Source organism: Coloeus monedula (genome assembly GCF_965178545.1).
Source record: "Coloeus monedula genome assembly, chromosome: 5".
NCBI classification, from domain to species: Eukaryota; Metazoa; Chordata; class Aves; order Passeriformes; family Corvidae; genus Coloeus; species Coloeus monedula.
Genome location: NC_138785.1, coordinates 29,134,001 through 29,149,969, shown reverse-complemented (window position 1 = coordinate 29,149,969; position 15,969 = coordinate 29,134,001). Strand labels below are relative to the sequence as shown.

At 44.6% G+C, this 15,969-nt stretch overlaps 1 protein-coding gene across 4 annotated transcripts in view; it reads left to right on the top strand.

The window, feature by feature from the left end:
• The window catches only part of EPHA5 (EPH receptor A5), a gene marked incomplete at its 5' end in the record, with an annotated part of 193,057 nt that overhangs the window by 154,341 nt on the left and 22,747 nt on the right, over window positions 1–15,969 (top strand). For 2 of the 4 annotated variants that reach the window (XM_082281210.1, XM_082281209.1), the window contains 4 exons: window positions 5,264–5,329; window positions 11,908–11,975; window positions 13,330–13,455; window positions 14,446–14,631. In XM_082281210.1, the coding sequence (XP_082137336.1) occupies window positions 5,264–5,329; window positions 11,908–11,975; window positions 13,330–13,455; window positions 14,446–14,631 (446 nt within the window). The remainder of the gene's footprint in view (window positions 1–5,263; window positions 5,330–11,907; window positions 11,976–13,329; window positions 13,456–14,445; window positions 14,632–15,969) is intronic. The other 2 variants (XM_082281212.1, XM_082281211.1) reach the window with 1 other exon arrangement.

Below are 15,969 nucleotides of genomic sequence, written 5' to 3'. Positions count from 1 at the left end.
GCTGTGCATGTTTGCAAAAGCTGTTCAAAACAGCTAAGTCAACTGTGCATCTGCATTTATAGCCAACTACCCATTATGGATGACCTTTCCATCTCAAGTGATCTTCCAAAGAACCAGAGGGAGCTTTTCATAGAACTTAGGAAAAAAAAAAATTGAAGCAACAAAAAACTGCCCTTCGCCCTGTGTCTTGCTTTTATGGAAAGTCTCCTTCTGGCAAGGAACTAGCCTTTGAAAGACAGAGCAAAGACAAATCTTGCCACCTGAGTATTGGCAATCAAAGGCTCTTACACCAGTGTATCCATCCTTGACCTTAGCTGATTTAGACTTTTAAATATCCATGCCTGTGGTGGCAGAGGTCTATTTTCTGGACACAAATATGTGCATCTTGTTAAAAAGTGACTTTCAGGGAATAGAGAGGGTGAAAGATTGTGGTGTGTGTCCTGAGACAGTGTTTACAACCTTCTGTGATGTGGAAGGTCAAAGTGGATGAATTTTTCCACAACCTCCCCGCATCCTATTTTCCAAGTTGTGTCAGGGCTTTTTCAATATTTCCGTAGGACATGGGAGACAGTCTATAGGTAAAGGTTCTCATAGAGAATTTTTCCAGCATGAGTCACAATTTTTGTTAGTCGGGACTTTTTAAAGGATTTTTATCTCTACATTCTTGCCTGCTCTTCCTTCTTCCTGCAGGACATTGTCTCCTGTGATTTATAGCCACTTTATTATGCTGCCTACTGCCAAATATTCCCCACGATTCACCTGACAAGAGGAAGGATTTTGTTGAGGAAGCTCTTGCTCTGCCAAGTCAAAATTCCCATCCACCAAGCGCAGGCAGGGTTTGGTCCTGCTTGTGTTGGGGTCAAGGTTTTTACTACTTCCATCCTATTAACAGCCTCTGTGCTGGTACATTTTCCCAGAGAGGAGCAGCACTGGTGTACAGTACCCCTCCCCGAAGGCAAAGTGCTGTAGTGCACCCTTCTGCACAGGGTCGTACCTTCCTAGAGCCGCTGTGGAAGTCTGCTGCCAGTAGCACTGATCTCTAACATCCTGTCAAGATCAGCTTGTCAAATTTGGCTGCTCCATCACCTCATTCCTCTTCTGTTCTAAACACTTTTTGGCTTAGTGCAAACTCGACAGGCTCCGCAAGCCAGTCTTCGCTCTGCAGTTTCGAGGCGGGTTTAGGGACCCAGGCTAATCTGCACTCAGATGACTTTGGCCCAGACAGAAGGTGAGAGTTGACCAAATCTGTAATTAAGCTCCAAGTTATTTCTGAGTTCCTCTGGCAGTGGCCAAGGGAATGGGCTGGGAAGACTGTGACTAACAGATAAGCAACCGGCATTAGCTCTGTCAGAGCAGGGAAAATTGGGGAACAGTGCAGCAGTAAGTGAGAAAACCTCCTCGCCTTCTTGCAAGTGATTTGTTTGATGGCATTGTGCAAGTCCTGTTTCCACTTGGAGAAGGGAATTGGGCTGCCCTTCCAGCTGGAATTTGTAGCAGCTCGAGGCTCCTGCTGAGCAACCCATGTCTATGTAGTCTTTGAAAGTGGGGTTTTACTGTGTCTTCTCTTGGCTGTGGAGCGGGTAGAGAATGAAGAAGGAAGTCAGGCTCTTGTCCTTCTGCACTTCTGAATATGTGGGTGTTTCACCTTGCTTTGAAATCAGAAGTGTGACCTCTCCTGGGGTTTCGCCATGTAGCGGCACTTGGCCTCTTACCTAGAGAGAAGGTTATCTCTACTTTGTTACATCTTAGACATAGAAAAGTGTAATGCCAGGGGTCTTTCCAAGTGCAGCTCCTTTCCCTGAAGACATTTCTTTCCTTCCCCGTAGTGACTGCATCGGTATCATCTGCTTGGCCTTCTGCATTCTCAGTTTTTCTCAAACAGTGCAGAGATGCGCTTTAACGTGGGAACGAGGATAGTTCAGCAGGAAGAGCAGGGGACTCCTTAAACATTCGTGTATTTCAGGACAAAATGGGAATATATTCCTAGCAGCTCACAGTGTGTAATGCTGCTTCTCTGATGTTTAGAGCAAGCATGTTCACTCAGGAGTTTCTAGGTGTAGCGCTGTCCTCCTGACCTGGAGATGCAGGAAGCAATCATTACCATCACTCAAGGCTGCATGAAGGATTAGAAAAATCTTCCCAGGCACCCTCAAGTATTTCAGTCTCTAATTGCAAGCCTCTGAAGAACATCCCATTAGAACAGCTTATTAAAAGCAACAAACGAGACTTTCATTTATCATGATTCCAAGACTTCAACTTACAACTCTTAAAAGCCACATCTATATATCGCAGAGCCTCTCTGAATTCTATCTAGCCATTAAAATGTAGTTTAATTCCAAATGCTCTCTGGGTCATCTGCAGACTTGTGGTAAATTAATTACATTAATTGCAGGAACAGTTGCTGGGGCCCATGATATATATACATTTCATTAACAAAGCCCAGGGTTTGAAACAATGCCAAGGGTGTTGATAAGTCCTCCTCACACAGGTTTATTAAAGTTTGCTCTCTGGACAGTTGGGTTTGCAAACCACATAAGTGTTGTGGGGGTCACCTTAGAACTGGAGGAGTGTTGTATCTGTGTGCCTGAGATAACTGAAAGCAGCAGAGTTGGGCTGGCCAAGGAGCAGGGCAGTGCCAGCAGGCCACAGAGGTCCTGGAGGTGTCACTGCAGCTCCAGGCTCCTCTACATTTTCTCTGCCCATCTGCAGCCCTTTCCTTGAAGCCAGGGCTAGAAGCAGGTGTCACACCTTGTTTCAAGCCAGCTTGGTGTCGCCTCAGCGCCTGTTCTTTCCCAGCAAAGGGGATCTAACGCTGCAGGTGTTTTCTCAATAACTTTCACTGTTACCTAGACATGTCATCTGTTACCCTGCAGCAGATCTGAGGGGCTTCTGGCCAGGAGCAGCCCCGACAAGCTCTCCTCATAGTCTGCTGGTTGGTTCAGTGAGGCTGGAGGAGACTTTGCAGATAAAATTGATCTATACAGTGCTTGGTTCTACTCTGCTCTCCAATATAGATCAGCTTGCTGGCTAAAGATCTTAAAACCCTGGAGAGGTCCAGGTGTATTTCATTAAACAGCACTTTAATCTTGTTCACAGCATTTGATCTTGTCTGGAAGGCTTTTGCTTTCAGCTTCTCAGTTTCTAGACTAAGAAAGCCCTGCAGGAAATGAGGAGATGGGACCTGGGCCCCTCCTAGAAGCCATCAGCACCCAAATCCGATGGCCACAAGACGCATGATGGCTTTGCTTGAGTTTAACATTGGTTTGATTTGCCACAGGATTTTTGTATTTTGAAGTTTATCTGCCAAATCAAGCCATTTTGTTAACACAAGCAGTAATAAATCTTCCTTTGTCCTGACTGTTCAGACCAATTAGTAACTTCACTTACCTGTCTGAGTGCTCGCTGGACTGGAAAGTGGATTTTATTGTCTGCTGATCCAGTGTAGCTTGTTTCTAAGCGCTTTAGATTTCCCATAATGCTAAACCTCAGAGTATTTTGACCATAGGTGCACAGCCGATGGGTTTGCAGGAGCAAGGCTGCATTGAGGTACCTTTCTCTTGCACTTGAACATTTTTTTTATTCTGTATAGAGTGAGATCTGAAGTGCTCTGGATTCAGTGCAGGGAACTGATTTTGTCTCAGAGCAGCCCTGTTGCTGATGAAGCCTCAAAGAGTTTTCTTTGTTTAAGGAAACAGTGAGCTCTTCTCATTTTAAGGAAGTGGTTGCTTTTCAGGTTAATTGAACAGTTGTTTGGGAAACTTTGACTTTGCATGCTGAGTGGTGTGGAGGTGTGGGAAGGTCTGGTGTCAGCAACCATTAGAAAATGCCTGGAGGAAAAGGGCCTCCTAGCAGAAACATAAGCTCAAGGGTCACAGCCAAACTGATCTTCTGAAGATGGCACCAGTTCCCTGCACTCAAATCCGGCATGGTTAAAAGAAGAAAATGGCAAAATTGACTCAATATATGTAGGATTCCCTTTGTGTGCCTTTGGGTTTTGGATCTCTGGTGTTAACTTGGTGTTAACTTGGATCTACGGAGTGGTTTAGTGAAGGCTGATCTGCTTCCATATTAGGATGACTGAACAAGCTGGGGCATTATGAAAATAGAAAATATTGTCAATTATAGTAAGAGATATTGGCATTGCTGTTTAGAAAATGTTAGCAAGTTGTTTTGCTGATGCAAAAGGAGCTTAGAAGACATTCTTCACCAGTTTTAATTTAAGTAAGCACATAATCCAGTGTATAATTTTGTAAATCATTGCATGCCTGAAGTTATTTTGCAACATAATTTAAGGCAATGCAGTTTCAGAATGTTAATTTTGTTTAAATAAACTATTTTAATGTATTTAGGCATTGTAATTCATACTGTGTAAAAATCTGACGTGCACAGAATTTTTTTCAAGAATGATATGTTGTGATGACTGAGGAGAAATGACGAGTGAGATCTTCAGCTGACTTTAACCGGAGTATACCAGCACCACTGGGCTCTTGCTTGTGCTGAAGTCTTGCCTGTTGTTTCTTCTGCACTATGTTCTTTTCCAGGATGAACTATCTTAATGGATTTGGTAACAGAAAAATTGTCTGTGCAAGTTCTCTGACAAGAATAAAGGGCAATTACTGAGGTGCAGCCAGCACTGGGTTGAGAACTGATGCCAGGCAAACCCCTAGTCTGATTAAAATAGTGGCTGAGCAGCCTTCAAAGGCAAGCTGTGGGTGCATGGAGTGCCTCTCAGCTCACCCTATTTTGAGTTTATTTAGGCTGAATGCTCTCAGACGACTCACAAGGTCCTGCTTCCACAGATACCTAACGTTTGCTGATACAAGAAGATGCAGAAAGGGCTCTGTGAGTACATACATAAGGGTCTGCAAAAGCAGGGCTCATATTCATCCAGTGCTTTTCCTTTTTTAAAGGCAATTGTAATTGTACCACATTCATGCTTCTGGAAAAAAGTCACTTTGCCTGCTTCAAGGCAGGTGCTTAAGTTTAAGCACATGGGTGGCCCCATTAATCCTGACGGTGGTACTCAAGTACAGGAAGCACATGGTTAATTGCTTTACAGGACCAGGACCTAGACACTCTCCCCAAGGCATTTTTCACCAACAATAGCATACTCCATGAAATTTTTGCAGCCCAGGGTGTTCCAGTCCATATAATAATTGTAATAAGAAGATAGAAATACATATAAAAATGTTGCAAATGTATTTGCACCTTGCCAGGGCGGTGGGATTATTCCTTATCCTGGGCCTTTTTGTTTGCTTTTCAGTTGCTGCGATCATGGCTGTGGGTGGGCTTCTTCTCTGCGTGCTGTTGCCTATCCGAGCCTAACATGGTCAGTGTTCCCACCCGTGCTGGCTCCTACTTCGTGTCCTCCGTCCGTGTTCTCTGTGCACAGTCTGCCTCTCCCTTCCTTTCTTGTATGGGCCTGGAAATCACTTTCTCATCTGATCTCTGTACCCAGCTTGTCTATCTCAACAACTGGAAATAGCGTGACCTGAAGCAGAGTGTATCTTCAGCAAGAGCAGGGAGCTCAGGGGGAAAAACCTGCTATGTTATGCCATGATCAATCCAGGCACTGCACCAGGTGTCTAATAAAACATCACGTGTGCCAGACACCCATCAAGTTCTGCTTCTGGTCACCCAGATGGGCTGGGGGGGAGGTGATGTGCCCCCAGAGAGGAGGCAGGGGGTAGGCAGGAGTGGAAAGGTGTTTAGTGGCATGTGACATGCATGTCAGTGGAATGCACTGTATGTCATCGACATACATGTCAGTGTGTGACATACACAGCAATGACATGGTGCTGCTTGCCCACGATATGCTCCAGCAGCATTGGACATATCTCTGCGGGTGTCCTGAGGTGCATGTCCATGCTGCATGCTGTCCTGTTCTGCCACCATCTGGGCTGCCTCACCACTTTCTGCTCTCTCGTACTTTCCCCTCTTTTGCAACTAGTCAAAAGAGGGGTGATTTTAATTTCTGTTTGTTTGACTGGATACAAGTTGAGTTGCTTCTCAAAGAAGAATCAACTGTAATATTCGTGTGGGCAGAGATCTTCCTAAGCCTTGTAAGAGACGCATGTAATCACCATCCCCATCAGATAGCTGCTTGAGACCACAGAACTTCTGAGACATCCCACATGCACTGTTAAGCTGGGAAGGTTTTTCAGCATAGCTGGTGAAAGGTGTGGAACACTTTTGCTGTGTTTTCTGGGGGATGCTGAGGCTTTGCATGGTGGTAGCTGAGTCATGGTGCAGTCACTTGCTGTGGGGTACAGCAGTCACTAAGGTCAACCATTTTGGGGTCCTCTGGTGCTGTATTTTTATTTTGATAAAGGTGTGAACCAAGGAGGAGTTTGGGCTTTGGATTTGGTTTTTATTCCTGATGGAGCATTTTTGACTTGGTTTTTGTGACTTCTCAGTGCTTAAGAGCAGAGTTAGCAAGCAAGGATACTCAGCTCAAAGTGTGTGCCCATAAAAGTTTGTTCTGGTATGTGGGCCACTGTTTTGGCAGTGATTGCTCTGAAAGAAAACCTCACGGTACTTCTATTGTCTGCTGTGGCACCAGTGCACGAGCAGTCCCTCACTGCAAGTCATGCTTCAAATGTCCTCAGCAAGGCCCCCAAACAGAGCGTGACAGCAATGGAAAATACTTCTCAGAGAAGACCAGGATTAGACTGGATGACTATGAAGACAAGAGACTCACAAGGAAGACTTGGCTGACCTGGAAAACACCCTCTGCGGGTTTCCTCCTAAGCTGCAGGGAGACTAATGTGGCAGCAAGCTGGGAGGGGGAAATGGGAAGAGTTACTTCAAGGCACGGATGCCATTGGCCGTGTTGTCGGAAGGCACGATGACCTCTTTGGGGAGATTTATGGAAATCACTTCAGAGGGAGCTTCCTGCAAGAGGGGAAAACGGTATCTTGTTTAAGTTATTTTTAATTGTTCTGGTGGTGTTTTAGGAAAGCAGGGAGTCATTCAGCGCAAAGGCAGGGAAAGACTAAAGGCTAAAAATACCACTGCTGGATTTGTGAAGCTTCCTCTGTAAGGGATCCAAATTAATCAGCGGTCAAAGACAGGATCACACAGTGTAGAGGGGGACAGCAGTGCTGGGAAAGCAGCTGAGAAGACTGTGAGCCTGCAGCCCTTTGGAAAGGAATCTGCCCAGTTCCTCTCAGGCCAGCCATCTACTGTATCTGTGGACTGAGCTGAAGGTCTTTGCTTGTCGTCACCAGACTCTTTTGATCTTCTGCAGGAGGAAAGTGAACAGAAAAACAGAAAGCAACTTCCAGTGTAGAAGCTGTTCTGTTTACACCAGTCCCTTGAGTACTACCTGCTTTTTTATACTGAATTTATTCTAGGATTGAAGGCGGCAAAGGCAAATGCTGAACACAGACTTATACCACTAGTGGTAGGCTTTTGCTTCTGGCTCTCAGTATTGGTGTTGTTTATCAAGGATAAAGCTATTTACTGAACAAGTTATTGTCTCCCCACACAAGCTGAGGCAGCAGGATCTTGGCCAGATGGATAGATCCATGTTTGTTTGTTCCTCTGCATGGAACACGATCCTGCCCTGCAACACGTATGCAGCTTTATTACTTTAACATCTTGGAACAAATAGTCTGAAATAAGCACTAACCCCTTGCAAACAACAACCTTGCAGTCCTTGCAAACCTCCTGTAAAGTGACAGCTTGAGATGGGTTGGAAGCATTCCTCTAAGTTGATTTATTGTAAAAGACATGCTTCTGAGAGAAGGTCTCACCCCTGAAAAAAAAGTGGTGGTTTGTCTCTGTTTCAGAGAAGTGTATATGCTTCGTTTATCTCATATTTAAGAGATTAAACACACGTATAAATCTCTGCAAGACGGGGATGGGAGATTGCATGCTGCTTCAGGGCACAACCTGCTCGATGGTACTGACTGCACCTGGGAAGGTGAAGTCCCTTTCCTCATCAGGGATGTCTCAATGCTGTCCCCACCTGCATTTCCAGTCATGCCTTGACTGTGTGCTGAAATGCTTTGGCCTATGCCGGTAAAAAAAGTGGTGGAAAGATTTTTTGCACATCACCACCTAGGGCTTGACATCCAAGGTCCAGGTTCACAGTCCCCTGGCCGTGTCTCACCTTGTGACCAGAATGGTGGCCCTAGCTAGGGAGATGGAAACTCCTTCCCTTGGGCATTCTGTGGTTTTCAGGGGAATGCCTCGAGTGGCCAAAGGGCCGCACACAACCCAGCAAGGGTATCCTGAAGCACAGGGCAGAAACAAAATAATCTCCATCAGTCCAGGGAGAGCATGCATCTTCCTGCCTCACTTCTTGAAGGCTTTTTCTCCGTGAATTGGCTTCTGTCATGCAAGGTAGTGGGCATTGGTTTCCCAGCTGGGTTCTTCATCTTTCTACCTGTCCGTTTTATATTTTATAAACCTATATAGGGATCATTTTACAACTTCACTTTTATAATCTGCTCCATAAATATTTTATGAGCTGCCTGCCAATCTGCAAGTAGTTTTTAAATAAGACATGATGCCTTAAGAATATTTAAAGTCTCACTTTTCTTTTTACCTCTGATACTTCTATTGAAAAACATAGAGCTGTGCAAGAAAGACATCTGCTTTCTACATAGAGAAACTGGGACACAACAGGAGTAAATTAATTGAGATTCAGGTGTGCTGCTGAATTACGTTAACTCCTTGGCTGAGTGTCTCCAGCTCGGTGGGAGATGAAGCGAGTGTCAGGATCTTTATGCTTTTGCTGTGCGTGATATAGAAAAGATATTGGAAATCTATGGTTTGTACAGTGATAATAAACTAGAGAATGAGTCTTCCATCAGAGCTTTTGACTCACAGCTTTGCCAATAAATATTAAGAGCAAATGCACATGCAGAAATGGATTATTTCACAAACAATTGAGAGCTTTTTTTTTTCCCAAAAAATATATTGCAAAGCCACGATATTTAGATACTTTGATCTGCCAGTAAGATTAACGAAGCGACTCAGGACTGTTAACCTGAAATTGAAGATTTTTATGGGATTTAGTTGGGAAAGAAAGGAGAAAAAAATGCCTGTGTGTGTTACTTAAAGCTTCTGAAGGTCAGGAATGGAAGAAGCACGGTTTAGCCCCGGTCAGCGTGGACTCTGGCCAGTTAGAGAAAGTGTGCAAAGGGCACAAGTGATGGCAGGTCTTGCAGCAAGCTTTATTAGTGACACCCAACTGTTGCTTGACAGTCACAGTCACTAGCCACTAGCTGCCATTTCACTTTGACGTGTCTTGTCAAGGCTTGTTTTAACGATGCTTCGGGCGTCCCAGAGCCTGATGTCGGATGCTAATGTGATGTGCTGCTGTATGTGTTACCCAGCTTGAGAGAAGGGGGCAGCTGCAGCCAGCTGGTTTGCACTGGCCCTTGGAGTGTGCCTGTGGGCAGTAAAACACAGACCATTGTGCATCAAGGTGTGCTTGGATCACTGTAGGCAGGGAACGGCGTGTTTCTGTCTCCTCCGTATTTATGGTCAAGGAATCAGGAGATGCAGGTCATAGAAAGGATGATGTTAGAAAAGCATTTTCAGAGGCAAAGTGCTCCAAACCTGAAGAACAGAGAAGGGCATTTGCTCCAAAAGGAAAACAGAAGAAATATCGGATACGTGCATTTGGTAGAAGGATGAATTGACACATTTGTGTATTTTTAAAAGGAAAATTGTATCATATGCCTCCATCTGGAAAAATTAGTTCTGCAGAAAACTGATGTAACTTTGGCAACTTGCAGCAGAAAAAATTGGGGTTGCCAGAAGTGGAACTCGATACTGAGATTCATCTCTGCAGTTTATTTAATTAAAGGGGAGGTCATATGATGAAGAAGAAGATTCCATTCTCACTGACCGTTTGTGAACACCAGAATGTGCTTTGAAATGAGCCTTACTCGCACGGTCTCCATGTACACCTAGTGCTTAGGTTTTGAGTTGATTATGCAGGACGCTATCTCAGGAAATGGCACTGCTGCTTTAAGAGCAAGGCAATGAGCACCGACATGCAGATAACTGAGCCACAGCTCTGGGCACCTCAGTGCTGTTCTTGTGGGGTTTGCATTCAAAGTGTCATGGTCTCAGCTTGATTGCTGCTGCTGAAATCGTGCCCTGCATGGATAACCTGGCTGTTATCAAGTGCAACCTGTTTATCTCCCTGCCTGTGTCCCCTGACTGCCTGCCAGCCTTCCCTTGTCTTCTTGGTCCGTTTCCCTGCGCTTGCACAACCTTTGCAATCTCTGTTTTTCCTTCCTCTCCCTGTGGCACAGGTCTCCCTTTGTCCCAAGGTAAGCTTCCTCTTCCCTGGAATAGCCCCAGAAGCTCATGTGGCTTTTCCCCTCCTCAGCTGTCCGGCATCCAGCTCTGCTGGGTCCAACTCAATGGTGGGATCTCATTGTGTCCGGGCTTTTGTTTATAACCCTGATCATTTCACAAACCCAGTGCCAGAATCCTATAGCCAAAAGGCTGCTTGGCCCCTTCTTCCGGGCAGACAGCAGTTCCCTGTAATAGGACTTCATGCTGAGGGCATGTTTCATGCAGATGCCTGTTACTGCCTCCTCCTAATTGCAGTTTTGTTCCTGCTAATCATATGCTCCTCCTTGCTGTGAGTGATGCTGGAGTGCTCACATGCCCCTAGCTCAAAAATCACGGAAGCAATGGAAGAGAGGTTTCTCAGCTTTAAGTGGCTTCTTAGTAGCCTGAGGCTTTCCATGAGGTGTGCCAGCTAGTGATTCCAGTGCATGCTGGCTGGCTTGTGCGTGTCTGTTCCAGGTTTTTCATTCTTCCAAGCAGTGTCCTTCAGTCTCATGTTCATGCGGTTTGCTGGAAGGATGATCCGGTTCCCGTATCCAGTTATGTTATCAGGAAAGACGAGCATATACATGTGCATCCTACATACCTCATCCCGTTTTTTTAAATGTGTGTGTGTGTGTGTATAGGAATTCTTCTTGCCTATGCAGTTATCCTGGGGCTTCCTGGTTGTCGATGTGAAGCAGATCTCAGAAAAGCCACCAAAGCAGACAGTTAATGCTAATGCAAAACTATCACCTAGAAAACCAATGGGAAGAATGAAGCTGAGTCAGGGAAGGGCAACCAAAAATTAATAGGAGGATGCCCTGGAGGAGGTGCGACTTCCATATGACTGTGGTTGCAACTCCATGGTAGGATTCAGCACTATCCTTGCACTGTCTGGTGCTAAGGTGTGAGCAGGACAGGTCAGGCAGCTTGCCTTCTTCCATCTTTATTCTGCTGGGCAGACGGGATTCCATGAATGGCAGCTCCCTTGTGGAAAGACAGGAGATGTACACGAAATGCTGTGCAGAGCCAGTGATATGTAGGAGACCCCTGAAGACAGTGAGGCGACAGGTTTGGTTTGGTTTGGTTTGGTTTGAAGCCATTATTTTGCATGTGTATAAGTTGTTAATGTTTACACAAGGCCATTTTCTAAAACAGCATAATTTGAAGTTCTGTGCAAATGCACAGTGGATGAAGGGGAGTATACAAGACGTACAACACAGTGCCTGCAAAAGCTCTGCAATCCAGGAGATTTTGTTTCTGCAATTCTGATGTTTCATCCCATTCCTCTTCCATTGTCCTTCCTGTTCCTGCTTTCTTTTCTTCTGCATAATAGCTGCATTAGATGTCAGGTAGAGTGGAGATGTTCAGAAGCATCTGTGGGATTTGGAAACACAAGTTCAATTGAAAATCCACAGGCCTTGAGCCCTGAATCCTGTTAGGGAAATTGCTAGTTTGATGAGCTAAAACTGGGACAGCAGCAACAGAGCCACTAGAGAGGTTGGATTTGTCACTGCTCTGGGTTTTTGTGCATTGTGTGATTTGAAGTAAAGAATGGAGTTCTGCCATATAAATACTCTTCTGTTGTGTTTTTTTTTTTCCCAGGCGATGTGGCTATAGCAAGGCTAAACAAGATCCAGAAGAAGAAAAGATGCATTTTCATAATGGCCACAGTGAGTAAAGAGCAAATGTACATGTGTGGGTTTGGCTTTCTGTGGTAGTGAGAAATTCAACTGAGAGGTGGTTTTCTGGAAAAAAAAAAAAAAATCTGGTTTTGCTGGTAATTCACAAAAGAATTGTTTGTGCAGTAGGTCCCCACCCGCCTCTGCTGCAAGCCCCACAGAGAACTGAACGTGTGCTGAGCTGTTCACACCTGCATGTTTGCAGCAAATATTTCTAGTGAGCCATTTTGGTTTGTTCCTCTGTCTTTGCTGTGTGAACAAAGATGTTACTAGTTTTTCCTGGTCAGCACATAGCAACTCAACATTTTTGGGGTCTGGACACATCAGTCCAAAATACCTGTTTGAAAGCCTTGCTTCACCCCAGCCGGCTGTGAGGACCAAGCCCACTGCTACTCTTTGGCTTGGATGCCTCTGCAGAGGTGTGAGGAATAACACCTATTTCATGCACCTAGGAAGCTTTCAGAAATGCCGTGTTAATGTCCTTGAATAGAAAACCCCTCTGCGGTGATGCTAGAAAGCAAATCTCGTGGTTGTTATCAGTCCTTCTTTCATCAAGAGCTGTGGGATCTAGGGATGGGTAACAGTGAGGTGCCTTTTGGGGTGGAATAGGCAAACATATCGTGAGTGAAAGTCAAATTTCCATTAGTGCTATGTAATGAAGGCAGCAGGAAGCAAATCAATTAAGAGCCACAGTGTAATGTAGCTGTCTCATTAGACTGATGAGCAATTCTTCATGTGAGTAGCCTTAATGATTGTCAAAACAAACTTATAATATGGATAATGAAAATACTTTTTCCTCTCTCAAGTCCTGGAGAAAAAGCCTGCTATTGATTATATTTATACTGATACAACCCACAGGCTTTGTACTGCAAATATGCAGTTCTTTTAAATCTCAGTAACTCTGTCTGAAATAATGTGGGCGATTGATTAGCTGATGTGTGACTGGTAGGGCATAATTTATTTCAGCTCTCCATCAACCCCCATCCATCCAGCTTGCTTTGCAAGTTACTCCTGTGGCATTTTGCTTTTTATACTTTTCCTCCTGGTGTACCCTCTCCAGTTCCAGAAAGGGATCTTTTTCTACCAGACACCGGACCAACCCATTACAGAGCACCAAGAGGGCTTTTTAGCTGCACATCATTCAGCTGAGCACTGCTGTGCTTTTCTAAATATGATGAAGTTGCACCTATGTCACATGCAAACTAAATGTCATTTTTCAAGAATGATACTCATTTTCACCAAAGAAATAAATTTCCAGCAGAGCAGAGTGCAAGGGACAGGAGTGTGTAATGCCCATTTTCTGTGATGTCATGTTCCATTAAATGTGCTTAATTTGTGTTTGCAGTTAAGCTGCCTGGAGTAAGGACCTACGTTGACCCCCACACCTACGAGGACCCCAATCAAGCTGTCCACGAGTTTGCTAAGGAAATTGAGGCGTCATGCATAACCATTGAAAGAGTTATTGGAGCTGGTATGGAAATGCATTCCATGACCCTTAGCAACATGAGGTGTTGGCTTTCTTAACATGAGAGATCTGGGAAGGGCCATGGAATATTTGAGCTGTTAGGTACCCTGGAAGTGAAGGTGAGCACGTTCCAGCTGAAGTTTGGGACAGACCTGTCATTGTCGGCAGTTTTGAAATTCAGGAGCTGAACTGAAAATGTCAGAAAATGGTCGTCATATTTGGATCCAGCTGAGCTATTTCAGTGGACGCTAAGGGAAAGAAGTCACTTAATTTTCACATTCTTTTTACCATTTTAACCTTTTTATCCCCCAACATTAAGGTCAGTCTTGAAGCAAAAATTAAGAATAAGAAGTCATCTGGGACATTAAAAAAGCACAAGCCAAAGTCCAAAGCTTTAAACTTCCTTGGTTTAAAGAAGAAACTCCCATTTTGTTTCCAGTAAAGCTGTTTGTTTAGACTTGCATCCAACCTTTGGAGTATTTTCTATCCTCTGAAATTGTGGGTTTGGACGTAATTTAGTGTTCATCAGAAAAAAAGTCCATTTAGGTTACTTTTTGGAAAAGGTAGTAATAAAATTGTAAAGAGTTTATAAAAATATATGTTACAGTGAAAGGCTGACAGCTTTCCATCTGTGTAACTTACCAAAGGCAGGTTAAGAAGCAAGTGGTTTGAGTTTTACAGCTATCTGCACAGGACAGTGCTACAGGATGTGACAGGACTCTTTCATATAGTAGACAAAAATACAAACTGAGAAAAAAGCCCAGTGGAACATAAAGCACAGCTCTTTAAATATAGGAAAATTACATTTTTACTCCTAGTTTTCTTGTGCCTATGAATTACTTGGCTTGTGGCTGTTTGAGATGGTCATATCCATGAATGCAGAGCAGCCCATCGTGCTTTTCATCAGCCAAGGCTGTGCTGCATCCTGTAAAGAGAGGCACATCGTGTGTTCCCTTGACATGGTGTGATCCCATTCTTCCTGATTTTCCTCTCAAGGTGAATTTGGGGAAGTCTGCAGTGGGCGGCTGAAGCTGCAGGGAAAGCGTGAGTTTCCAGTGGCTATCAAAACCCTGAAGGTGGGCTACACAGAGAAACAGAGAAGAGATTTCTTGGGAGAAGCAAGCATCATGGGACAGTTTGACCACCCCAACATCATCCACCTGGAAGGTGTCGTCACAAAAAGTAGGTACAACTTGCTGTAGACTGCTCTCTGTGAACTCTGGCCGATGGGAGAGTTGGTTAAGGGAGGAAGACCTAGGTGATTCCTGTTCTGAATGCACTTTTCATAATTTCTCAAATAAAAGTGAACTCCCCTTGCCTGAAGCGTCGCACTTGATAGGTACAGCCAGAAACAGGTTCCCTAACGCTGTAAAGGGGGTTTGTGCCCAAAGTTTGGTTTTCATCCAGCCAGAATGGATAGATAATAACTAAAATGATAAAAAACTTCAGCTGCCTCTGGAGAGCTTGCCTCACCTAGGCATAATATGCATGGGCTAAGAGAAAACCCTTCTTCAAAGGCCCAGAATTAAATGAGACAGAAATGGAAGATGGCCAGCCTCATGCAATGTGTGGGTGATGGGGACAGCAGCAAGCCTGGAATGTCTGAATGCCAGTGGAATGCTCGATTCCTGCCTTGCAGGTGGTTCAGCAGCTCATACCACCTGCAAAATGCAAGAGCATTTTCAACACAGCAACGCCAGGCCAGCCACTAAGTTTTCCAAGTAGGCTTGCCTCTTATTTCTGCCTTTATTTGTTTCCTTTTGAAACCATATCATCCTCAAGGTGAACAAAGATGTGCCAAGTAGTGGGAAGTGATTTCCCTGGCAGGTACATGAGGAAGATTTGCTACCAAGAGTCTGGGACAAAGGGGAACCCATCCCACACCCCGTGATGATTTCCAGCCATCATATTTTGAGAAACTACTGAAGCAAAGCCCACAGGAAGGTAGTACTGAGCCTAGTGATCACTCCTATGGTATACAAACAAGAACAGAAAGTAGCTGAAGTTTTGCTTTCCAGAAGCAGGGAAGAACAATGGGACTGTAGGTGTAGGTGACAGGAATGTATAAAACCACGATTAAAAGCAAGCTTCCATCATCTGCTAGAGATGCCCCTGATAATAGCTGCCCATGGTGCTGGAATATGGGAGGGATTGAGGGCATCCCAGCACAAGAGTTACTGAGGTCTGACTGCTCAGTTTGCAGAACAACCTTCTGTAACTTTTCCAGCCCAGTTCTTGTCCAAATTACTGTATGCACTAAAGATAAGGGCAGGGAAAGGGACAGCACATCCAAATGTGCTGAGCACAAGACTGTTGGTGCTGTGCTGAGGCCCTGGAAAATGTGTAGAGCTGTTGTAACTCATCCATTTTAGAGCCTCGGAGGATCTATTTTATTTGCATCAAGGATTATTTTGTTGAACTACTCCTTTATTTTAAGATGTATTTTAAGTGAAGAAGCACCAGCCTCACAGGTGTGAATGGCTGTCTCCCCTCTTGTCTTCACGTTTGGTAGTGTCAGAG